This window comes from Amyelois transitella, chromosome 9 (assembly GCF_032362555.1).
Source record: "Amyelois transitella isolate CPQ chromosome 9, ilAmyTran1.1, whole genome shotgun sequence".
Taxonomy (NCBI): Eukaryota; Metazoa; Arthropoda; class Insecta; order Lepidoptera; family Pyralidae; genus Amyelois; species Amyelois transitella.
This window is the reverse complement of record NC_083512.1, coordinates 2,211,842-2,236,970: the sequence shown is the minus strand read 5'-3', so window position 1 is coordinate 2,236,970 and position 25,129 is coordinate 2,211,842. Positions and strand designations below refer to the sequence as shown.

General features: G+C 34.7%; 3 protein-coding genes across 7 annotated transcripts in view; 1 reads left to right on the top strand and 2 right to left on the bottom strand.

The window, feature by feature from the left end:
- Nucleotides 1-107: 107 nt before the first annotated feature.
- LOC106130366 (uncharacterized) lies at nucleotides 108-20,488 on the bottom strand. Of its 3 annotated transcripts, XM_060945881.1 has the most exons (26): nucleotides 20,289-20,488; nucleotides 15,592-15,774; nucleotides 14,555-14,695; nucleotides 14,277-14,309; nucleotides 12,748-12,930; nucleotides 12,286-12,429; nucleotides 11,856-12,038; nucleotides 11,633-11,764; nucleotides 11,235-11,549; nucleotides 10,735-11,049; nucleotides 10,335-10,649; nucleotides 10,062-10,250; nucleotides 9,832-9,972; nucleotides 9,403-9,723; nucleotides 8,917-9,099; nucleotides 5,221-5,352; nucleotides 4,826-5,149; nucleotides 4,269-4,457; nucleotides 4,050-4,187; nucleotides 3,689-3,790; nucleotides 2,986-3,315; nucleotides 2,737-2,893; nucleotides 2,493-2,659; nucleotides 2,086-2,412; nucleotides 1,721-1,900; nucleotides 108-1,625 (listed from the first exon to the last, which is right to left on the bottom strand). In XM_060945881.1, exons 1-26 carry the CDS (start codon nucleotides 20,452-20,454, stop codon nucleotides 1,438-1,440), a joined length of 5,178 nt encoding a protein of 1,725 aa, XP_060801864.1. In that variant the 5' UTR covers nucleotides 20,455-20,488; the 3' UTR covers nucleotides 108-1,437. The 3 variants fall into 3 exon arrangements, with proteins under 3 accessions (XP_060801864.1, XP_060801863.1, XP_013184648.2); XM_060945880.1 differs by lacking the exon at nucleotides 3,689-3,790; XM_013329194.2 differs by lacking the exon at nucleotides 3,689-3,790 and having other exon boundaries at nucleotides 2,986-3,300.
- On the bottom strand, nucleotides 6,910-8,578 carry LOC132902083 (protein starmaker-like). Its single transcript, XM_060945882.1, has one exon. It carries the CDS (start codon nucleotides 8,381-8,383, stop codon nucleotides 7,190-7,192), a length of 1,194 nt encoding a protein of 397 aa, XP_060801865.1. The 5' UTR covers nucleotides 8,384-8,578; the 3' UTR covers nucleotides 6,910-7,189.
- Nucleotides 20,489-23,652: 3,164 nt separating the features above from the next.
- LOC106130354 (myosin heavy chain 95F) overlaps nucleotides 23,653-25,129 on the top strand; it is a 50,102-nt gene continuing 48,625 nt past the window's right edge. For all 3 annotated transcript variants that reach the window (XM_060945757.1, XM_060945756.1, XM_060945754.1), the window contains exon 1: nucleotides 23,653-23,909. The gene's annotated coding sequence lies outside the window, so the exon portion shown is untranslated. The remainder of the gene's footprint in view (nucleotides 23,910-25,129) is intronic.

Sequence of the window (25,129 nt, the reverse complement as noted above, 5' to 3'; positions counted from 1 at the left end):
ATTTTATATTTAAGGGAATTCTAAGAGAGGCAAGGGGCTTTGTTTTCAAACATTTCCATTTTTTAGGGTCAATAAAATGAACAATCAAATTTTACTATTTTTATTAATATTATTTACATTTTATATACAAGTTTAGTGTCCACGTCTGCGCTTGTTCGCACAAATCCTTGAGCATTTCTGTTCGCTTTCCTTACGTTTCATTAATGAAGGTATCATTATAATTATACACAATAATATACACGAGCGGGAATGATACAGAGTATATCGGGCATGTCACTACAGTACTTGAAACCTTATCATCTAAGTAAAAAACACTATTATATCTAAGTTTAGAAATAATGTAAAAACAATGCACAAAGTGGACGTGAAAGCTGAAAAGTTACTAAAAGAAACGGATAATAAATGGGTTCTGAATGCAATTAACCCACATGTGCTTGCAGTAAAGGCATTCCGTCTGAGCCGTTGGGATATAAATAAGTACAGTAGTAACATGCGGGCGTCAGTCCGGTCCCCGCCCTTTAGACAGACACTCTTCAAGCGAGCTCAAAAACTAAGTCACGATATAACGTAACAAAGGTGAAATTAGCTATGATTGATAAGATTATGTCTAATATATATTATCTATGAAAAGTAACAGATAAAAGGAAATCACACGAAGAACGCGCAAGATAGGTAATTGACTCGACAATAACAAAAAGTACTGTTACAAACCTTTATCATAATCTAAGTCGATGGACTTAAAACTATCACACAAACTATGATCATTTCTTTTTCAAAAATCTACACTTAATTCATGAAAAAGTGACTTTATTTTTGAGCTCGATAAATTCAAACACAAACTTAACAACAATGATTCAACATAACCTAAAAGGCTAAAGACATCAGTAACATTATAATAAGAAGACATAATCGGTGCTATTAATTTAAATCAATATAATTAGGATACACTGGAAAACTGGCACACTAAAGATCCATACAGATTTTTCTACCCACGAAATAGTACAGTCTTAATGAAAATAACAGTAATTTAAAATGCCATAGATATAGAAAACTTATACGAATATTTTAATTATTAGTAAAAACATAAAAAGAAACAAAATTCATGAACTATGTGGACATGATGAAGTAGACTTGCAAAAAATGTTTACAATATTATCCATCCATGACAAACGAGAAACGATCCAGTGTTTAGATTCCCGTACAAATTTAAGGCGTTTGTATTCTAAAATCCCTACAGTTTGATCCCAAGAACGTAGTATTTAATGTAAAATTGATCTAGAGTTTTTATCAATATGCAAATGATCATTTGATACAGATCGCAATGTTCTGAAAGATGGTGACGTCCTCATCTAAATCGAATCGAGTTCAGCCGCGCACGACTGAAAAGTAGTCACAATAGAAGAGCTAAATTCTTAAAATGTCTATATGGTTGATTCCTCACGCCTGCTTCGGATGCGGCGCTGGCGCAGGTGGCGAAGGCTTGAAACACTGAAGTAAGAAAGCTGTGTACATAATGAATGCTATTGATAGGGCTATCAAAGCATACATGAAGATGTTAAGCTCTGGTTGTCGGAATCTATTTTTTCGAAGCCATTCTAAAACCTCCTCTTCTGACATTATATCACCTGGAAATAGAGGTTTTATTCATTGTTCGGTAGTTTGTTATTTTTAATCTTTTCACTTATATAGTAAGTTATTACCATGTTTATTATCAACATACCTCTGTATATACTCGGGAATCTTTTCCTAAAGTAGACGATGGCTGGCAATTTCGTGACACCCCATTTTCTGGCGTAACGAGGATCTTGCATTTTAACAAAAGTGATATCAAGATTGTCCGTTTCGCTGTCAATATTTTCCAATTTATCCAATACCAACCGACTCTCAACTGATTTTTCGTCTGAAGAGATAAAATAAACATCATCATTTCATATCTTTCATATTTCATACAAATTTTGGTATATTTGTTAGCTTAATTATAAAAAAACACACACATACACACATCCGGGCCACATTTAAATGCCAGCAAAGCCACCAGTTTTTTTTACAAAATAATCTTACATGACATAGTTACATTATACTTACAAAAATAGACAGCTAAGAATTCGTTTTCTTCCAGTAATTTATCCAACATTTTGCGGTTAACTTCTTCAATTTCATTTTTAATTTCAAAAACATCCTGAGAAGTCAACCATTGCAGGATTCTGTCCACTTGATGTAGATCTCCGTCATAAAGCATTGGAACTTGTTTTCGGAAATAAACGAGCGAAGGTATATTGATGACATTATACTTCGCTGCCGCTTCTGGACTTGCTATTTTAACGAAATCAATTCCGAACTGATCAACTTCACCATCAATTTGTTCCAGTTCTTCTAAGATTTCCTCACACTCCGGACAGTCGTCGTCATCATCTATAGCAAAAATTAATTTATTAATTCGGCAACATGACGAGTAATAATAATAAAAATTACCGAAGAAGAAAAATTCTTACAGAAAAATACAACAAGTAAATGTGATTCCAAAAGCAACCGCTCCAACATTCTCTCGTTGACAGATTCGATTTCATCAGCTAATTCACGGTTATCATCATCAATCAACCATTCCAGAATAGATTCTTCATTTTGCAGATCTCCCTCAAATAGAAGTGGATTACCATTTCTGAAATAATTTTAATTATTATAAAGATGAGATCTTTGTTTGAATGTTATGTAGTAGTGAACAACTATCTTATTTACCTAAAGTATACCATGGCAGGGAATGTCTTGATGGAATATCGTTTTGCGAGTTGAGGATCCTGAATTTTCACCATGTGTATACCGTAAACATCGCATTCATCGTCGATGCCTTCCAATCCTTCTAGTATATGATCACAAATATGGCAATTTAGCTTATCTGGAAATTATTATAAAAGATGTTGATTCTTTCAAGAAACAAAACTATTTCCACATAACATTAATTAAGATTTAAAAATTATTACAACTTACAGAAATACACGGCTAAATACTGAGTTTCTTCTACCATTTTTTCTAACATTACTCTCGTTATAAGTTCAATGCGATCTTCAGTTTTTTGAGTAATCAACCATTGTAATACTTCTTCCTCTTCCGCTAAAGAACCTTCATATACGTTGGGAATACCCTCTTCAAAATATACCAGTACAGGAAAGTCAGTTACTCCGAAGGACTCAGCTATCGAATAGTCTTGAGTTTTAACAAACTTTATTCCATGTCTGTCGCAGTCATCGTCAATGTTTTCAAGTTCTTCTAAGATACCAGCACATTGATCACAATCAGGTCCATCTGAAAAGCCCACATCTTTTACCAATAACGCTGTTTTGACATATTGTCAGAGCGTTTCATTTGATGAAACACTTGACACCATTGAAGGTGGTGTAAAGGTACAATCTGTAAACGTGCGTCTAAAACTTACAATAAAACTACATAATCATAAAACAGGAAAACTACTGGGAAACAAAAGAACTGGCTAAGTAAAATTATAACGTATAAAAAATTACTTCCAGGGTATTGGCGAAGTTTTATAAGACTAAAATTTAACTACAGATCATCTACAAACTTATACTAAGGAAAGGAACATCATGCTACGTGCACAAAATACTAAGGGGGGCAAGTAAAGTCTTCAACAAGGGATAAAATGCCAGCATTCGATTTTAATTTGTATGGCGAGTACCCTCTTGCTCCTGACCCTCTTCATCTTCAGGTGCTTTTTCTTTCTTTTTCGACGCCTTTCTCAAGGCTTTTGAATTACAAATTTCACATAGCGTTTTGTTCCCTAATAAAAAGCAAGACATTCATAAATAAATCAACGTGATTTTTAGTAAGTGATTAATTTAAATCGTTTTTAAAATAGTATATGGTTTGCTTTTCTTTATCTAGACGTGATAAAATTTTTGACATTGCTGCAATGTTAAGTAAATTCAACGGTTATCTTTCCATAACGCAATAGATCAATTGTGAAACAGCCTATGGCAAAGTATGTACATGTTGTGCAGTAAATATAGCGTAAATTGCATGTTTACTTAGATACTTACAGAAATAGACGGCCAGAGAATTAGATTCTTCAATCAAATTTAATAAATCTTGGCCTTCAAGAGCTTCTATTACGTCACCTGAAGGATTTTTCTGAGTGAGTAGCCAACTTAGTAGTTGTTGTTCGTCATACAAGTCGCCTAAAATAATAATTACATGATTATTAGGTTGATCATTATCACATATTGATATCAATTGATTTTTATCATAAATTAAGTTACCTGCATAAATGACAGGATCCTTAGATCCAAGTTTGAAAAATAGTACTGCTGGTAGAGCAAATACTCCGTAATCCTTAGCCATCTGGCGATCATCAATCTTAACGAAGTTTATTCCTGCTCCATCGGCATCATCATCAATATGTTCAATCTCAGCTAGCACTCTAGGGCACTGTTTGCAGTCATTACTGTCTAAAACATGTAATTTGTGCAATACAATTGGAGTTAGAGTAAGATTAAAACTGATACGACATTTTTCATTCAAAATTTAAAAGCAGATAGCTAAATTCACTAAGTACTTGCATAACTTAATACATTATAATGGCTTATCAACGACAAATACTTAGCAAAATTTACGTATTATGATCTATATATAATCATGAGTGCGTATTTAAGCGGAAAGGTTATATTATATTATTGGAACTCGTAGTTTTTGCTTAATACGAGTAGCTATTTTTGTTGGTTTTGAGAAGGACATAAGCTATGAGAATTCAAATTTTACATGTCAGCATGACTACATCTTTTGTAAATATATGGAAACAAAAATACAAAGAACTCACAAAAGAATACTGCGACATAATCCGATGTCTGCCTTATTTTCTGAAACATTTTTTTGTTTACTTTTTCTATGTGATCTGTTAACTCCATATTTTCCGGATTTGTCAACCAATCCAATATTTCTTCCTCATCGTCTATATCGCCATCGTAATTAATATATTTTCCTTTTCTGAAATACGTTATGCCTGGCGGATTTCGAAAACCATACTTCTTGGCCATTAGGCGATCACTACATTTGACCATCTTTATGCCATATTCTGCTGCTTCATCGTCAATCAACTCTGCATGTCGTAGTACTCTTGGACTTCTGGGATCATCATCTTTATCTAAAACATTAATGTTGGTTAATATTATTTTTATCATATAAATTTTACAGACTTTTTCAATGAATACTCACAAAATACCACTGCTAAAAATTCTTTCGTTTCAATATACTTGAACAGCGTGTCTCTATCTATTTCTTCGATGCTTTCATCTTCCTTTTGTTTCACCATCCAGTCCAGAACTTCAGACTCATCCAATAGATTTCCTAAAATATTTCCACAGTTACTTCATGCTGAAATTCCTATGTACAAAAGTATTTGAAAAGAAACCACATCCATTTTTAAACTCACCAGTTCGCATCCAAGAATGACATGCGCGGACAACTATGATAATACCATGCTGACATCATTCGTGTAATAATAAGTATAAACATAATAGAAATTGTATTTATTTAACAAAATATCCAGCGCCGACTCAACAATTAAACGTTACAATATAAATTAACATCCATGCAAATTTTCGGCCAAACAATACAACTTACATATCGACATAATGTCACACAAAGCCAGCACTGTCGTTATAAAAATCAGTCTAATCCATTCTGATCATTGGCTGATATTCCTTAGCCGAAAAGATTTTTATATTTAGAGATTTATGACCAAAATCGACCGGACTAATTTATTTCTTTGATAAATAACTGGAGAAATTATGTGATTCAAATTAATGATTGTTGATAATTTCTTCTCTGAACATTTGATTTAAAAAAACTGGCATTGCGTTTTTATGTAAAATGTGAAAAATATAAGTTATACTAATTCATTGCGTATTTACGAGACAAGTAAGTATTAACAGTTTAAATAATAGGAAGTAAAATATAATAAATAATTATTTGTCAAATGATTAACAAATTAATGAGATTCCGTGAAGACTAGAATTCTATATGAACATGAAATCCTTACAACAATAAGTCTTTCAAGATGGCACGGCAAAATACAATCAAAAATGCCTTTTAGTTGTTGGTTCTCACTTCTTAAATCTAAATATTGGAATCGAATTTACAATGAATTCAACAATTTGTACATCTGTAGTTATTATGTCACTAAATATTCCAATATTTAGTTTTTCATGTTCTTGATAATTAAAACAATAGTTTTAAAGGATGAATTTATGTGAACTGTATCTACACGTCCGAAAAATTTAATTTGTAGTGTGATCAAAGAAGACTGTGCAGATACAATTCGTATGCGACATGTTACAACATTCAACCCTGTTAAGTGCTTGCAGGGATCAAGGGACACGACATTACACGAGGTGGAAGCTAGCATTGTTAATGGCAGTGATAACTCGATGCAACGTTAGATCAACTAAATTTTATTAGAAAAGGTAAAATCAGATTCAACAAGGATTGTAAACGACCGACAAATTATACATTCGTGTCCACTTGATGCCACGCGTGCACGCCGCATTGACTTACATTAATATCTGTTTCAATATTATAGCAGATTCTAAATAACTCTAGATAAAAATTTACCACCACCAAATATTTTCATCGAATAAACCTTTTTTTCCTTTGGACGCCTTTTCGGGCTTGGTTAACGCCTTGTTCTTGCCCTTGCTCGCTTTCTCTGGCTCCGGTCGCTTTTTCTCCTTTTCTAGTTTCTTGGGTGTTACTTTTGTCGGCGTGGCCTTGGCTACTTTGGTTGGACTTTGAACTTTAGTGGGACAGCACTGGTATGGTTCGTAAGTCATTTTTGGGACAGCCGGTTTCGCCCCCAATCCAATGTAGAAACAGCGATCGCCTGCAGTCAGTAAAAAGCTGTTGTTTATACCCGTATTAATTAAATTACAATGATTTTAGTCAACTGCTAGTTAAAACTGTGCATATTTATATTTATGCGCTTGTTTGTTATGCGCTATTAATTCTAGATGAATTGTTAGTAAGTATAAGATTGAAAAAGTTTAATCTGGAAAGCGTTCGCGAATGACTGCAGGCGACAGCTTAAGAATAAGGACCCATGCGGATTCCGTTCGACCATGCAGATGTGTGACTTGGGTACTGGATCCGTGCCTCCGTGCAGGGTCACCTCTAGGGACGATCAACGCTACGTATTACCTGTGAACATTTGCTTTATTCTACCAAAAAAACCTATATCATCATCGTCGTCATCATCGTCATCATCATCATCGTCTTCGTCATCATCATCATTGTCGTCGTCATCATCTGATTTATAACGAACTTTACTACCCACCCTGTTTCCTGCTTTTCTTCTTTTGTTTTTTTCTTTTTTGTCGCCTTCATCATCATCATCATCTTTGTTGTCATTATCGTCATCATCATCATCATCGTCCTCATCATCATCATCGTCATTCTCGTCATCGTCCTGGTCATCGTCTTCCTCGTCATCATCTTTACGGTTTTTTATTGATTTTTTGCCCAATTTATTACCAGGATACCTAATTTTCAACCCTCCAACTGTTTTCCAAGTAGCTCTACTAGCAGAATTTTTCGATATCTTTTTTAATTTTGAAGACGCGTCATTATCATCTTCGTCGTCATCGTCTTTATCGTTGTCATCGTCGTCGTCGTCATCGTCGTCATCGTCGTCATCGTCGTCATCGTCGTCATCGTCGTCATCGTCGTCATCGTCATCATCGTCGTCATCGTCGTCGTCATCATCGTCATCGTCGTCATCGTCGTCATCGTCGTCGTCATCGTCCTCATCGTCATTGTCATCGTCAATGTCTTTTTTGTTATTTTTAGATTTTACAACATTGCTTCCTAATTTATTTCCCGGGTATCTTATTTTTAAACCTCCAATTGATTTCCAAGTAGCTTGGCCAATGTTTTTGGGTTTCACTTTAGATTTAGACGTTTTATATTTCTCACCTTTGATAATATTGTCATTGTCATCGTCGTCGTCTTCATCATCATCGTCATCGTCATCGTCATCATCGTCATCGTCGTCATCATCGTCATCATCATCGTCGTCATCATCATCATCGTCGTCGTCGTCGTCGTCGTCGTCATCATCTTCATCGTCATCGTCATCGTCGTCATCATCATCTTCTTTTATGCTTTTTATCTTTCGTAGATTTGCACTAGTTCTTCCTTCACTCGTTTCTTTTACTTTTGATGTTATCCTATTTTTCCTTTCATTGCTTTCGGCATCCTTATGATTTTCTACTCCATGTTTTGTTCTTGGAAACCCCGAGGCTTTTTTATCACCATCTGCACTGGCCTTGGATTTAGTATTAGCTTTAGTGGCTTTTCGGTGTCTATCTTCACCTGCAGGCATTAGTAACTGTCATGCAAAATGACATAGCTCAAACATCCAGCATATAAGGCGTAAACAAGTAAACTTCATAAAGAGATTCAAGAATGATGTCATGCACGTAATACAAGAATTTATTGCTATAATTTTATAAGTAATACATTTTTCTGTGGCCTTAAAATAATATGTATTTTTCAAAAGAAAGTTTTTTTAAATGGATGTGGATTCTTACTTTTTTGATCTACAAGCCACTGGAGAACCTTATTTTCGTTCTTTAAGTCACCTATAAACGTAATAAAGAGTTAGATAATTTTATGAACAACTAAATGTACAGTATCATCCTTCACATAGATTGGTGCAGGGCTAGAAAAAAATATTATGAATGACGGTTTCATAAAATGCATTGTGTGTATTGAAATTTGAAAAACAGTATCAGGTCACTTACAAATAGATCTTTATTTAACTATTATTTTTTGTTCCTTTTTTTCTTTATAGATATTATGTTCCTGCAAAATTTATATTTTTTTATAAAGAAATTCAGGCACATTGTTACTTACCGTCGTACATGATTGGAACTCCAGTCTCATAATATACCAATGCTGGAAAGCTGAAAATACCGATATCGGAGGCCAGTTTAGAATCCTTGGACTTTACAAATTGAATCCCATGTTTATCTGTGTCGTCATCGATGGTCTCCAGTTCTTCAAGAATATCGTCGCAAGTGTCACAATCATCGCTATCTGTAACAAATGATTATTGACATTATTATTTATAATTAAGTCAATACTCTAAACAAATTATACAGTTATATAAAATTGCAATCAGTTGTCTCCATGTGGAATCAAACATATACTTGTGGAGTAAAAAATACACAGAAGAGCTGCTTTTTGTTCCGTGTAGCAGTTACAGACTTATTGTTGCCCATATCTGTGTATATTTAACGATGAATTATGCCGCTGGACATTCAAACTCTGTCGCATCGTTAGGTTAAAAGTGTCATAGATCTAAATAAATAATAAATAAATAAATAATTTAATACTTACAGAAAAATACTGCAAGATGTTCAACGTCTTCAATTAGATCTTTTAGCGTTTTCCTATCTACATTTTCTATAACATCTGGTTGAGTGTCAAGAAGATCTAGAACCCATTTCAATATAGCTTCTTCATACATTAAATCACCTTCGTAAATAGTGCGAAATTTGTGTCTATAGAAAGCTAAAGCTGGTAGATCAGGAAGATCATATTCCTTGTCTATGCCTTCATCAGATGTTTTGACAAAATCGATATCCTTCTCTTCACATTCGTCATCAATATTTTCCAGCTCACTTAATATCTTTTGGGACTTTTTGTCTCCTTCTTTATCTGTTAATATAAAACAAAAAATATTTTAGTTAAAACTTTGGTGCTTACCCAATACCCATTACTGAATAACAATTGATTTTTTTAAAATAAACGTTCGTTTATACTTACAGAAGAAGACAACAACATGGTCATTTTCTTCCAAAATCTTTTCCAACATCTTGGAGTTAACTTCTTCAATTTTTCCAGGAATTTCAAGAGTATCTTCATCTGTTAACCAGGATAGAACCTCATCTTCATCCTCGATGTCACCTAAAACAAACATTACATAATATAAATGTTTTATGAAATTATTTTAATTATTCGAGAAACAAAGCTTTAAAAATGTATGTTAACAATACCTTTATAAATAAGAGGATCTTTGTTTCTAAAGAAAACAAGAGTAGGGAAGGTTTTGATTCCATATTTCTTTGCGAGGGACATATCTTCTGTGGTGACAAAGATGATACCAGTTTCATCAAGTTCATCGTCAATATTCTCAAGTTCGTCTAAGATGTTGTCACATTCTTCACCTTCTTCGCATTTTCCACCTTTAATCGAAAAAAAAATATATAAAATGCAAAATTTAAGCCATGTAAATTTGTTTAAAACAGTTTAATTGAAAAAATACGTACTAAAATAAACAACCACATATTCATGTTCTTCAATAAGATCAGTCAAGATTTCATCGGTAACTTCTTCAATTGTCGCACTGTTCTTTTGTTCTATGAGCCATTCCAGTACTTCGTCTTCATTCATAAGATCTCCTTCATAAATAGCTGGGATATTTTCTTCAAAATAGACTAAAGTAGGAAGGTGGTCAATACCGAACTGTTTTGCTTCATCTTCGTTGTCCATTCTCACAATAACAATACCTTCCTTTTCCAATTCATCATCGATGTTTTCAAGCTCATTTAGAATTCTAATATCTTGTTTATCTTCTTTGTCGTCTGAAATTCAAATAAATAAAAGGGTTAACTATTTTTTTAAATTATTATTTCAAATATTTAAATGTAAATGATAAAAAGTACTTACAGAAGATAACAGCTAGGTAAGGTGTATTTTCTATAAGCTTGTCCATCATCTCATCAGTTACTTCTGGTATTTCACTATGGCGTTTCTGATGCAATAACCAGCCAAGTAATTCGTCTTCTTTCATTAAGTCTCCTTCATAGATGTGAGGAATACCTTTTTCAAAGAACACCATAGTTGGTATCGACTCAATACCATATTCCTTAGCCTCTTTGTCATCATCAATTTTGACAAAAGCAATATCATTCTGATCGCATTCATCGTCAATATTTTCCAGTTCAGCTAAAATTTTCTGGCTCTTTTTCTGGTCCTTGTCGTCTGAAATATATTCGAAAGACTGTATTTCATTTATATGTCAGTTCTTGAGATAATAGTATACATTAGATAACAATCCCTACAATAATTGAAATTCTGCCGTGATGAGGTTATTTGAACAACCTTGGCATTGTTTCAAACAGATTTTTCATTGTTAAGGAAGATTTAAAATGTCAAAAAATACTTACAGAACAGTACGGCAACATATGGCATTTTTTCTATGATGAGATCTAGCATTTCATCAGTTATGTCTTCGATTTCATCACTTTCAGTCTGATGTCTGAGCCAAGCAAGAACTTTCTCTTCTTCCTCCAAATTACCTTCGTAGTAGGTAGGAATACCTTTCTCAAAGTATAATAATGTTGGTACTTTCTCAATTCCATATTCCTTCGCTTCTTCATCATTATCAATCTTTACAAACGCAATGCCTAGTTGATCACACTCATCATCAATGTTCTCCAGTTCATTCAAAACTTTTTGTGATTTACGGTCGTTATTGTCATCTGTAACAACAAAAAGTTTAAATTATGCATATTTATCAATTGATTATCATCATTTGGCATAAATCGTGGAAATTAAAACGTACAAAAAAGAACAGCAACAGTTTTTCCATCTTTGATCAGACGGTCTAACATTTCATCGGTAACATCTTCAATTTCATCTTTCTCCAACTGCGCGACGAGCCACTCTAAGATCTCTTCTTCATTTTCAAGATCACCTGAAAATAGCGCACGTTGATCAGGCAAGTAATAAACCTCTTTACAAAGTAAATATCGCCAGATGTTTATGTGTTGCAGAAATAATCTCACCGTCGTAAACGTTAGGGATCTGTTTTTCAAAGTAGACGATGGATGGTAGGCTGTCAATGCCGAAAGCATCAGCGGCTTTCTCATCATCGATCTTGACGAATTGGATGCCGTGACGATCACAGTCATCGTCTATCTTCTCGAGCTCAGCAAGCACAGTCATGGAATCATCTTCACCGTGATCGTCTGAAATGTAAACATTTAGATGTTACATAATCTATTAACGAAAAATATGCTGAAGTATTTTTAATTCCATTCGAAATCTGGTTTTGGTATCTTTGATCACATTGTAGTCATAATAAGAAGCAGTAAATTGAAAACTTCTTTGCGTAAGTATAGTGAATTAAAATTATTAATCATAACAAATAATTACACTTAATTTTTGTAAGCTGCTCCTCTACCTATTTATAAAACCTTAAAAAAAGAAACTCACAGAACAAGACGACAAGGTTATCGACATTCCCTATGAGGGTGTTCAAGGTCTTGGCGGTGACGTCTTCGATGACATCCTCCTCGTCGCCGGTGGACTTGTTGGCAATGAGCCACTCCAGCACGTCCTCCTCTCTACTCAACTCGCCTGTAAAGTTTTACGATACCCATTCAATATTAATGACATAACTGTAAACATTTGCTATAAGTTTATTCGAAGTTTGCTTTGAGGCAATTTGCCAATCACAAATTGTATAAAAGTCTTTAACTACATAATTATTAATTTCTTGAAATATTGAATAATGAAATGTGGCATTATTAAAACTTTACGTAAATTTACTTCAAATCTAAGGATTTTTCAAAAAAAATAATTAATATATAAGGGTTTATAACAAACAGATCACGACTCAATCACGTTATGTTCTTTCGTAATTCGACGTTAGTAACCGTAAAATGACTCACGTACTTTCATAGATAATAGGTATTTGATGCCTGTAGTACACCAGCCTTGGCAGTTCTCCAAGACTATACTCTTCGGCTAGTTCCTCATCGTGGATCTTAACAAAACCAATCCCAAGTTGGTCTGCTTCATCGTCAATGTTTTCCAACTCTTGGAGGGCCTTTGCGCACTTTTTACATTCAGGCTTGTCTGCAAAATTTAAATCAAATATTTCAATGTCTAGATCTAAAATTCATGTGTCTTGTATTTGTGTTTTAATGTGCTTATATCATGCTTCTAGAAACGAAGCGGTGCAGTTAAACAAATGCAGCGCTTAGGTGGTTTGTTCGAGTTAAGAAAAGTTAACTGTGTGTGTCAATAAAGCTGTGTCGTGCATTTTCATATTATGGTTGGAATGTGACCTATCATTTATTTGTAGCAAATTCATTTGTGTGTGCAATAAATTCTTCGCAATGCGAAGTCAAATACTAGTAGCTATATTAAAAAGCAGGGTCTACTTCGTGTTGCATATCAAACATTTAAATAATGAAGTTCACTTAAAAACGAAAACAATTCGGAACCTCAATTTATATTATCTTTGATTTTGGGGCTTATAATATTATCACAATGGTTTTACTAAAACACTTTTATGTTGAACAGGGTTCTATTCTATGATTCTACGGAATCTATGAGAATGTTATAACATTTCAAAGGTTTATTATCCATAAAGACGTCTAAAGGAAGCCTAAACAAAGTTTTATTTTAATGACATCATGCTGTTCTTTGCGCAGTAAACTTCCATTATACCAGACATTTAGGTCAAGGTCAACTTAATAAGAACACAAAATGATCTCCAGGATGTTTATCTTTTCTCTGGAAATCTAAATGATTTAGTAATTATAAAAGGTGTTCTGAATAGACATTTTGCTATCGTTTAGGACTGAGAATGTATGGTTGACGTAGGAGCCGTGACAGGTCAGTCCGTCAATCCCAGCCTGCTGCCGAGACGTAAATAGCGCGGCCAAAATAGCTCGCGCTCACGGCCCGATAATGCAAACGCGTTTTTGATTCTGGCTTTCCCTAACTGACAGACAAACTCGAAGATTTCGCTACAATTAACTAAAGTTCAACCGCTAAAGTGAAAATTAAGACTAACTTATTACTGAGATAAAAATAAGTAAATCTAAGCTTGTCATAAGTAATGACAAGTTTCTTAATGATTCAGAAATAAAAGATATACCTATATTTGCTTTCATTATTGATGCATGTCACATGAGTCATGTTAATCGGATATGTTGTACCTATCCGTGCCAGATATCTAATTTGCCAAATTCATCACCGATTGTTCATTTGAATATACGCGTTAAAATAGATATACCTACCAATGTTAATAACCATATCAATTCTTGACTGGGATATGGATATTAACATTGGTAGGTCGAGCAAGTGTAACATTAAATTAAATAAACAAAATCTATTCTACATACTACAAGCTTGAAGAGTATAGCGAAATCGACATTAAGAGGAGCATGCCGCCAGCTGTGAATCTTACTTACTGTTTGAAGGGCCGCAACTTTTGTGATCAGGACCTACGTCAAAAACACAGTCAAACAAACAGCACAATGTACAGACAGCTCTACAACCTTTATTATTTACGAGAAGTAAAGGCAATAGATATCATTTCTACACCTGTTGAAGATAAACTTGACAGTTCTATATGAAAAGAATTTACACGCCCGAAGGCTGATGTTAGTTGAGAAATTTTGGCGTAACTTATCACAATAGCCGAGAAAATCTATGAAGAGAAAACACATAAAGGTGTATTGATACTCACAGAAGAGGACGGCGACGTAGTTGGTATCCTCGATGATTTTAGAAAGGATCTTCTGGTTGACTTCCTCAATCCGATCAGGAAGGTCCATTGACTCTAAACTCGTCAAGAAATCCAGGACACTTTCTTCGTCCATGAGATCTCCTAAAATAATAGGTAGATCAATTAAAATCAGACTTTCCTTGCACATTTTATTATCAGGTCTTTTGAAAGAGATGTTCTTCATTATAATTTATTTTAGCATCATGATCATGCCAAAATGTTGCGTGAAGTTCATGGATCAAACATATAGTAAGGTACATATACTGTGTTTGTTACTTAAAATAAATGCCAATACTTTTTGGCCAATTAAGTATTCCATGTAAGAACTCTTTTACAGTGCCAGTAGATTTTAGTTCTATAGGGTGTTATTATGTATATTTGCCTAAAATTAAAGAAAAGTTACTATTTTTTAGCGATAAGCACAAATATTACTTTTCTGAATTTCCGATTAATAACAGGCGATAACTAAATTTAAAAGATCATTCGATTATTGTCAGACAGGTTCGTAAGAATGATTAGAAGCGTTTACTAACTTAGAAAAAAAAGTGTTTCCCTAATTAATAAATACTAATAGTAGTTAATTTAACTACGGAATTTTTTTCTTTTATAAAATAAAATAGATAAGTATATTATATTTGGCTCTAAATGAGCCAAATTCGTAAATTATCTAGAAGATTCTTTTTTATCGAAGTCGCTATAATTCAAAAATATGCATAAGTTGTTGCAGAGGCGAAAAAGGCAAAACTAGTTTTACCTCATGAGAGTCTATTCGAAAACCTCAAAAGAGAGGCGATTATAAATGGTAACGATGGAGGGTGTTAGCGAACGCACCTTGATCAAATCGGAGCCGTCCTAAAGAGAGGACAAATCTGGTTTAGTGTACCAGCGAGCTTGTGGTAATATAGTATCTAAATAGAGGTAAACAGGGATCGTGAAAAGAGTTTCTAGACACTCTCCAAGAAATTTTATATTAATGTTATATGTGTGTATGATATTACCTTCGTAAATAATCGGTTCCTTCTCACGGAAGTACGTGAGGGCGGGGAATTTCGTGATGCCATACTGTTTAGCGAGCCTCTTGTCGTTGATCTTCACGAAGTCGACGCCAAACGTGTCGGTGTCGTCGTCGATTTTCTCCAACTCTTCGAGTACCTTGTCACATGTGACGCAACTCCTTGCATCTGCAAAGCGGAGATGAGATTTTTTATTTTTCCTCCAAGACGCTATTGATTCTTCATAGTCCAAACATGCTGTAAGAATTTCTTTAACGAATAAAAAATCACCCTGTTAAGATTTTTCTGGTTTATGCTTTTTTCTTTAAGTCAGTGGTCATGTCGATAAAAAAAAATCGTGATTACAAATAATTAATATCTAAATTTTTTTTTCAGAATAACAACTTTTGTAATTAAAAATTATATCATTAGCATTGATTTTTCAGCCAACTACAGTTTTTGTCAAAGTTAGTGATTCAATGACTTATTAAAACGTAGCTCCTTGCTAGGATATTTTTAAATAGGTAGTTAAATCAAATAGAATTAAAATCTTTATCGTGATGCTGACGTCGAATTGACTCAAGTAGGTATTATACCTGTACCTACCTCTTGAAAATAATTAAAACTCATTTATGAAATCAATTTAGGTATAGACCTATTACTATTAAATAATTCTATGCTACTAGCCACTACACCGCCAATATGTATACCATATAATTAGACAGCTTTACCTTTAATCGGTAATACATCTAAAAATAAAAGATAATGTCTGGAAAGAGCCCGTGGCTTTAGCCAGCTTCCTGATAGTGCAGCTTTAAATGAGCTTAGCTGAATAATCTTTGAAAATAATCTTTGAACAAACTTCTTGAATAAGTAGTTATCATGAAGTTAGAATAGTTTATCAGATTGACATAATTCATTAAATAATAGAGTTACTATTAATTACTATTCGTATTATGTTCGACAGATCTAGGCAAAAGCTTGACTTTTACAATTAGTAAAAATGTAACATATTTATTCATTTTAATTTGTCGGTATATAATACAAGAAGGACCGAACATTTACCCTTGAGGGACTCCCAAAATTGTCATAGATACAATGTTACACGTCGCAGTGCCGTGTGATTCCCGGTAGATTTTCATGAATGTTAAATTAATCAATGGAAATACTAATAAACTTGGAATTATTCTTTTAGGCGATGGGCTAGCAACCTGTTAATACTTTCCTGTTGGAAGAGATATAACTATTTTATGCTTTAATTGTTTGTAGTGCTTTATCCTCGATACAATTTGGTTTCGGATAAAAAAAAAATTTTGCCGCGAATATTTGAAAAGCCTTGGAAAACTAGTAAAGCTGCAGTAAATCATGATTTACGATATTTTGATATTTATTGCCGACTAGTAACTTCATTTCTATACCAAACATTCGTTCAATTAGTAACAAGTTTTACGGCATTTTACGTGAAGTGTTATGCGTTTCGACATAAATTTGCACTTTTGATTTCTATTGGAGTTCTTGACATTCGTCAAGTATCAGCTTTTGTCCAAATGAAGATAGAAAACATTCTAATACCAGTCGATAGGCGGGAGTAGAGGGCGTTAATAACCCACATACCCTTAATATAACCGATCACAAAAGGAAACAGTAAAATAAAGCAACGACGACAACAGTTGAAGTGATGTACACTGTTCCTACATGGAATCAAATGGCAAACTCGAAGGCCCCAACTTAAGTAGAAAGCTAGATGAAGCACAGTGAGACACGGAAGTACTCAGAGTTAGAGGCTACCTAGATCTGCCCAAGGACAAAGATGGCTAAAAGAAATTGCATAACCAGACCAAGAAGAAAAATATTGGTAAGTTGCAGAAGAAGAATCGTATATCAATACAAAACGCAGTTCGATAAAATTAACAAAGAACTCAATAATATTTTCAGTTCAAAGCATCACTATATCTTTGACCCAATTTCATTCATAACTTGGAAATTTCTTGACCACTGTTATGCAACGCTTTTCACTGCATTCGGTGGGTGGCACTGTGTAAAATAACTTGTCAACTTCTGACAAATTTATCACCGTTGGGTTTATTCCAGTAAGTTAATAGCAGAACAGAAATAGTTCAAACAAATGCAGAATTGTAGTAGCCCGTGTTTTCCGGCAAATTGGGAAAGGACACAATTAACCCAAAAAAAAAGACTTGTAAAAAGTTTGCCAAATTCTTGTATTATCATGGTTTTTCAAAATGTTTGTATTCAGCTTTGATGGTGCTAAGTGTGAATAAAGTAAAAGAAAGAGAACTACAGACGTAAGTAACTATAATATTATTTCATTTACTGATGAAAGTGTAAAAGCTCTTAATAGACCATGTTTCGAAATTTCGTAAAATCCTACATGAAGATTGATACGGGTTATTGATCTTTTATTGGTACGAGTACGGTTCCATGTAAAGAGTAGAGAAGTAGTAGTAATTTTGTAAATACAGATGCGAATAAAGATCACATCCCGACCCAACTCAACGCAGTCAAGAAAGGGATAGTAAGTAAGTATAATGTGAAAAAGAAACTCGTAATCTACTTTCGTACATTGCTAGTAAAAATATCGATGGAAAATCCAGACTCAGACAAAAATAAATAATTAACAAAATCAGGACTACAGACTATCTTATCTAGTTAGGATCTAGGCAGAAGAGCAAATGCAGAAGTTTTTTATTTGTTCAAATGCTCCTTGTTCTTGCAGTAGAAAGAACCTCAAGAAGGTGTAGGTAAGTTCTATTTTAATTGCTATACTAGTTAAAATACAAGAAGTTTACTGACATCGCAATTAACGGTGGAAAAAGCAATTTCCGTGGTTCATAAAAGTTTTCATTGAACAAGATAGCTATTTGCAAACATACACAAGGATGTATATCTGAAGCAGTACATTTGATGTCGTACACATAACAGTTTATATTAGCAATAAAATTTATTTTATAAATACCACTTACGCAAACAGCGGCTCAATTTGTATGTTTCAGATATTTTTAATGATTCTAATTCATATAAAGATTATAGAAACAGAAATAGTTAGTCGTAGAATAACTTTATAGATATTTGCATTTTATATACTCGTACTGTATAAATTTGAAATTCTTATCATAATTAAAAGATGAGAATAAGTGTTGATCTTTAAGACATTGTCGGTATGCATGTTCAAAATTTTAGAACAAAAAGGTACATTTGATATTTGCTTTTTATGGACTGAAACTACATTCTGCTTGTAACGTTCAACAGAAGAGAGTGGCTTGGTATTAAGAATTATATAGGATTAACTACCAGCAGTACCTAGAACCTTTGCTTGTAGGTACATTAACAGTGCCTACTGCTGCTTTGCATGTCACCTCGTCAACACTACACTAATCTCGTCTCTCGCGAACATCTATTCTTCTTGTGAAATTGTCGCAATTTTCATTAATCCAGGAATTAATGATAACAGTATTGCGTTGGAAAACCTCCAACTAAAACATTTGTACGGAACATTTTCGTAATTATGTCTTTTCTAACAAATACTAGGCAACGGTGTATTTTTGTAACGTTTTACGACGGTATCTCTATCAAGGCCTATGAAATAGAATATTTCAGAGAGCATGGTGTAGTCAAATCTATTATTGTACATGAAGTTACGTTTGAAGATACATCATGAATATGTAATGTTGGTATTTAGCGTTTGGCTTCTCCTTGTTCTTCTATTTCGTTTTTATACTTATAGAAAAGTAGGACTTTGAACGTTGTTTCATTATAATATCTAAACCGTTTTATTTTATGTCGTTAAATTTACAAATGTAGAATTATGGTTCTATAATTGAGTATGATTTCAAAGGTTCAACTATTAGTAACAACCTACTAAAAATTTCAAATAAGTGAAAGGTTGGACAATGTTTGTTTGTTTTTTGTTTGTGTCCTGATTTTGTTTACAAGTATGTTGTTGTTGATCTTCATTAATCATATTGCAGATAGGATTTCTGTAATCGAAAATCTGATGTGGATATTGTGGTAAAAGAAAATTGCAGTCATGCGGGTACGCAGTCTTGCAACTGTGACAGAGATTTATTGAACTTTTTGTGTCTAGCTAGACGAGTCACTGCATCCTTCGAATGAGTGAGACGTGCATAACAGAAACGGCAACGGATATAGATAGCTTCGCCCCCGACAAGATAACTAATGAACTGACGAATCGCTCACATATGACATTAGCAGCCAACACTCGCGAATCGCACTTCCATGGCAATGGCCAGATTGCAGCCACGGTTGGCGACAAAAGAAAATAGTCGGAATGCCGATACCACGTAATAGCAGTCTATTTCAGAGGCACATGCGGCACACAGCAGGCGCGGGCGTAGGCGCCTGCGACCTTGGCGAAGCCAGCTTCGATGGAACCGAGGAAAGCGAGTCTCGGCGCCATTTTAGGTCGCGCGGCGGCCACTGCGCCGGGTCAAGTTTTATTGTCTCCGCGGTTGCATAACTCGTAAATCCGAGTGCTCGCTTCGAAAATATCATGCTCGAGTCCGCCGAAGCGGTCTTCGCTTCGCCCGTCCGAAGATCATTAACTCTGCGATAACCCATTTGGACGGGCGCCGTCGCAGACGTTTCGACACGGGCCGAGCCCTGGCGGTCGGCCAGCGGTAAGCTCGCAAAATTAACCGGAGACGCGCGCCGGTCGGCGGACTTACACCAGTACACGGCGACGAAATCCTTGTCTTGTAGAACTCGTTCCAACTGTTTGGCGGTGACCTCCTCGATCTGGGGCTCGTTTTTGGGGGCGGCGGGCGACTTACGCGCGGTCGCGGCGCTGGCGAGTAGCAGCAGCGCCACCAGGGCCTTCAGCCACCGAGCCATGGCGAGAGCGCGCGCGGACTGAGCGCCCGCCGCCGACGATGCGCACGCGCCGCCCACCGGCACATGACGCGCATGCGCACCGCCCGCCCGCCTTACCTACACAACATATCTAAGGAACAGAAAACAACTTCGTGTGTAATCGTATTTTTACTTACAACATTAAGAGAGCCAACAATCTAAAAAAGACTGAAAGCCACGTTCAGCGGTGGGTTTGAGATCCAGATAGAGACAGGTCGCTAGCTCATCGCCTACAAGACCCAAGCTAATTAGCCTTTCCCTTCATATACTTTTACAATCTTATTTTTTTAAATATATAATGGGACAAATAACACTGATTGAGTTAGCCTCGGAGTAAGTTCGAGACTTGTGTTACGAGATACTAACTCAACGATACTATATTTTATAATAAATACTTATGTAGATGAACATCCAAGACCCAGGCCAATCAGAAAAAGTTCTTTTCTCATCATACCCTGGCCGGGATTCGAACCCGTGACCTCCGGTGTCACAGACAAGCGTACTACCGCTGCGCCACAGAGGCTGTCAATCTTGATAGGAAGAAAAAGAGCTGGCAATTATAACAGTTATACTAAGTTGGAGTTAACTATTTCATTATGTGTTTGTCATAGTTAGTGTAATAAGGTGACTTAGTTCTGGATCGTCAAATTCAAACCTGACTTCTCAAGGAAGGATAAGAAAATAAAGGTAGTATTCCAATTTTTTTTGTTTGTTTAACTTTAGTCAGTTTTTTTCGGGGTTGCATATACAATAATCCATGAGATTATACATAAATATGACTTGTCAATGGTTATCGCCAGTATGAATACACTGGCAGGATGATGACAGAAAGTGGAAATTCTTCTGTAACATAGATGTTTTGTAGCATTATAAAGAACCTCGCCTGAATAGAAATCTGAATGCTTCCCGTTGCGAAGTTTTGTTTACATCGCAACAGTTCTTTTCTTATTCTCTTAGAAATTTTATGAAATAATTTATGTAATTAACTTAAATGTACGTAACACAAGAACATAAAAAAAACTAAGTACCTACCTAACTATATAGCTACGCTTATATTTTAGTTAAGCCGTTGGTTGAAATTGAAATCTATCGTATGGATTAAAAATACCAATCCATCTCTTTATCGGTGATAATATCGTAGGAGATGAATATGTATAAATGTATTGTATACCTTCCGTCTATACCCACAACAATGATCCAAGCAAGGTTAGCTTTCCCTCATTTAGGGTTAGGTGGAATAATTCGCATAATTTATACTGACTTGATCAAATCGAAGACGCGCTGACCAAAGATCAGGTCTAGAGTATATACCCTAAACTGACGAGCTTGCATGATGGGAGTTTGAATGTGGATGAAGAAGTAGGGAGGGATCGTAGCAAGTGGAAAGATGTAGTCTCTGCCTACTCCTCCGGGAAAGAGGCGTGATTTATCGTCTGTACCCACTCCTGTATCACTCTAACGTTGAATGTGTAAGTACCTTAGGGAACACAGAAAAAGAGATTGGAATCGTCTATATCCCTTACGGGGCAGACAGAGCCAGCAGTCCCGAAAAGACTGACAGGCCACGCTCAGCTGTTTGGACTAATGTAAATTGAGACTTAAATATTGACAACTAGGTTGCTAGCCCATCGTCTACAAGAATCCAAACTTAATATATTTGTAAATTGTAACATGCGCTTTGGAAGCGGTAGTACCTATAATAAGTAGTAGCTATAATTAGATTTAAGTGATGTGACGTCAACAAGTGAAATCTTGTACCAATTTTGAAAATAAATCTATTCTTTCCCATGGTGGCCCTTTTACGACATCTACGAGAATGATATGGAGTTGTCCTATTCCTAAGTGGCGTGAACACATAAGCTTTTATATTTTAAAAACTATTTTTTTCCCCCGACGGAAAAAGAGGGATGTTATAAGTTCGAAGTTTCTAAATGTTGATGGTTTTTGACTTAATCAAGAGTAGTTAGGTATGAATAAGTATTTATAAAATTATGAAATAAAACTTAAGTTCAAAAATTAAAAAAATATTCCACACTAAAAAGGTAACATTATGGTATCTACCTAAGTAGGTATGTAAGAATTATGTAATATTTTTTAAGAAATACGTCATGTTGTGGGACCTCTCCAAACCAAAAAAACTACTCATAGTAACTATTACTACCTACTTACTCTATATAATTAAGCAATTAACACAAAAAATATTACTTTGTCTTGGGTCTAATAGGCATGTGATATTGAGGTACTTATAAAAAACCACAATTTTTAACAATTTTTATTTCAAAGTAACAAATTAATTTCTGTTGTCTGTGGTTGCTGAGTTATTAGGGATGTAAATTAAATTAATTTTAAATCATAACGATATGTATTTTATGCTTAAAATTAAGTTTTAAGTTGTCTCGGACTGTTGGCGCACATGTGCGCCACAGCAGCTGAGAGGCAACCAATAATCCAGACTTAAAAAAATCATTCACAGTCTGATATTTTGTAAAAATATTACAGCACAAACAAAATGTGGTAAGGGTTCCGCCAAAAAACCCAATGAAAAATTTGATGGAGTTGCGACGTGAACGTCTGACAATCATTTACAAGATTACCGATAATGGAACGCGCTGAAGTGATGCCCTACCAAACTTTAAAATCACTATCGATTTTGTTCAACGAACCAGCTCATTAATTCTCTGCAGGCACTAACTGAATTTAGACTTATTATATTTTTTTATATTTTTAGTTTGTTTGCCCTCAATCTGCCTGGTGGTTTTATACATATAAAACTTTGGGTGCGTTTGATCTTAATCAGCCTGGTGGTAATTTCTTGCCTTGAAAATTCCCAAGTTGTATGTATCGGGGAAAAGAGATGCGGGGAAGGAATTCCAAATCACATCTTGATCTCTTGATTTGAAATCATGATTTGTATGGTTACAGTGCAGTATTTATAATTAAATCTGAAATGAATTGTTCACTTCTGATGTTGTAAAAACCACTCACTTTAAATTTAAGCGAGCGTAGTGGTTGCCAGAGGAATTGAATGCTCAATCCCATTCGAAGCGACTCAAAAGCTTGTCGATAATAGCTGTTGGTATCGACTACATAGTCGATAAAGAGTATCAACAACACTAGTTTAAGCTGCCCACCAATCAGCGTTAAGCACCAACGTCATTGTCATGTCTTGTGTCAATTCAATTGTCATTCACTACTGTCACGTGGTGGGGAGCCGCTGCCGTTGCTTTGATATCGCGAAGTGGCCAAAACCAAAACGCTTGTTTTGCGTTTTCGCATCGTTGTGAATTTATATAATTATCGCGGATTGCTACAAACTTTCTTAATTTATTAACTTATCTCGTGCTTGTGTGGTGTTTTGTGAAATTACGATGGATATTGTATATTAGGCGTTCTCGTTTTGTGCTTAGTGACACACTTTTTTGTATCCGAAGTTACAGGTAAGGCGACAAGTTTTTACCTTTGTTCTATGAAACTTTTGTTTGATCTAGCTATGATGTTATCGGTAAATAATGCCTCGTCATTTTAGTTGCGAAACCTAACAGATTCTTATTGGAATTCAAATATTATAACTTCGACAAATCATTGTATTTTGTTTCCCTATACTGAAATGATTAGGTGCCGGTTTTTTTACTCGAATACCTAGTTACTTTTGAAAAATATAGTATAAAAAGCTCTGCAAATATTAGCTTGAGATCGGATAATTTATTTCTCATGAATTCTTTTATTCTGTGTCAGTTCCTAGGTAGGTACTTGCTTTATGGTGTACCGACAATAGGGTACCTATGTATAATTCATGTTCTTTTCACAAATAGATCTCAGTGATAAGCAGAATCCTTTTTATGAATGTATCTTTGTACTTTTACATACTCATAAAAAATAGTAATTTCATCAGTATCACTATCATCACTTCATCACTATCACTACATATTATAATCTCCTCGCCTCTATTTTCTCTGTCCGTGTGAATGAGCTAATCATGGAAATTTGTGGATGAATTTTGTTCCTTTTGAAATGTCGAAAAGAGAGTTTTCTAAGGAAGGTTTTTATCTAATAATGCTATCTGTAAAGAACAGAAATGTTATTTAAAACATTGATACAGTATATAGAGCAGGCCATTCCTGGAGTGCCTTTGTGAGAAGAAAAGTTTATGGTGGTCATGACCACAAATCAACATAGATGAAGACAGTATTCTGGTACTGAGCCTTCTGGTCCAATAACCAAGTGAATAAACTTAACATCGAGCACTCAATGTGATAAAACAGTAAAAAATAAATTATATTTGTAAATAAAAACAAAATTAGGCAATAAAGAAGCAGTAGTAAAGTAAAAATAAAAAAAACATTGTTAACGCTAATCTCCAAAACTAATATATTGTTTCTCTTATTTTCTGTAAACCCAATGGTAGACTGTTAGATAATGTTATTAGCATTAAGTCCATCTAATGTACTTTACAAATTGTAATTATTACAATAAAGAATAAATAAATAATAGATGAAAAGAAGAAATTAAACTTTTTTGTTTGAATAAAACAAGAGAAAGAGGTTGTGGGCATCAGCTGGCTAGTCAAATATTACATTTATTTTATCACAAACCAATGCTCTCATCATGGAAAACATCATGAAGATATCTGCATGTTCAAGTAGCTGTTACCTTTAGC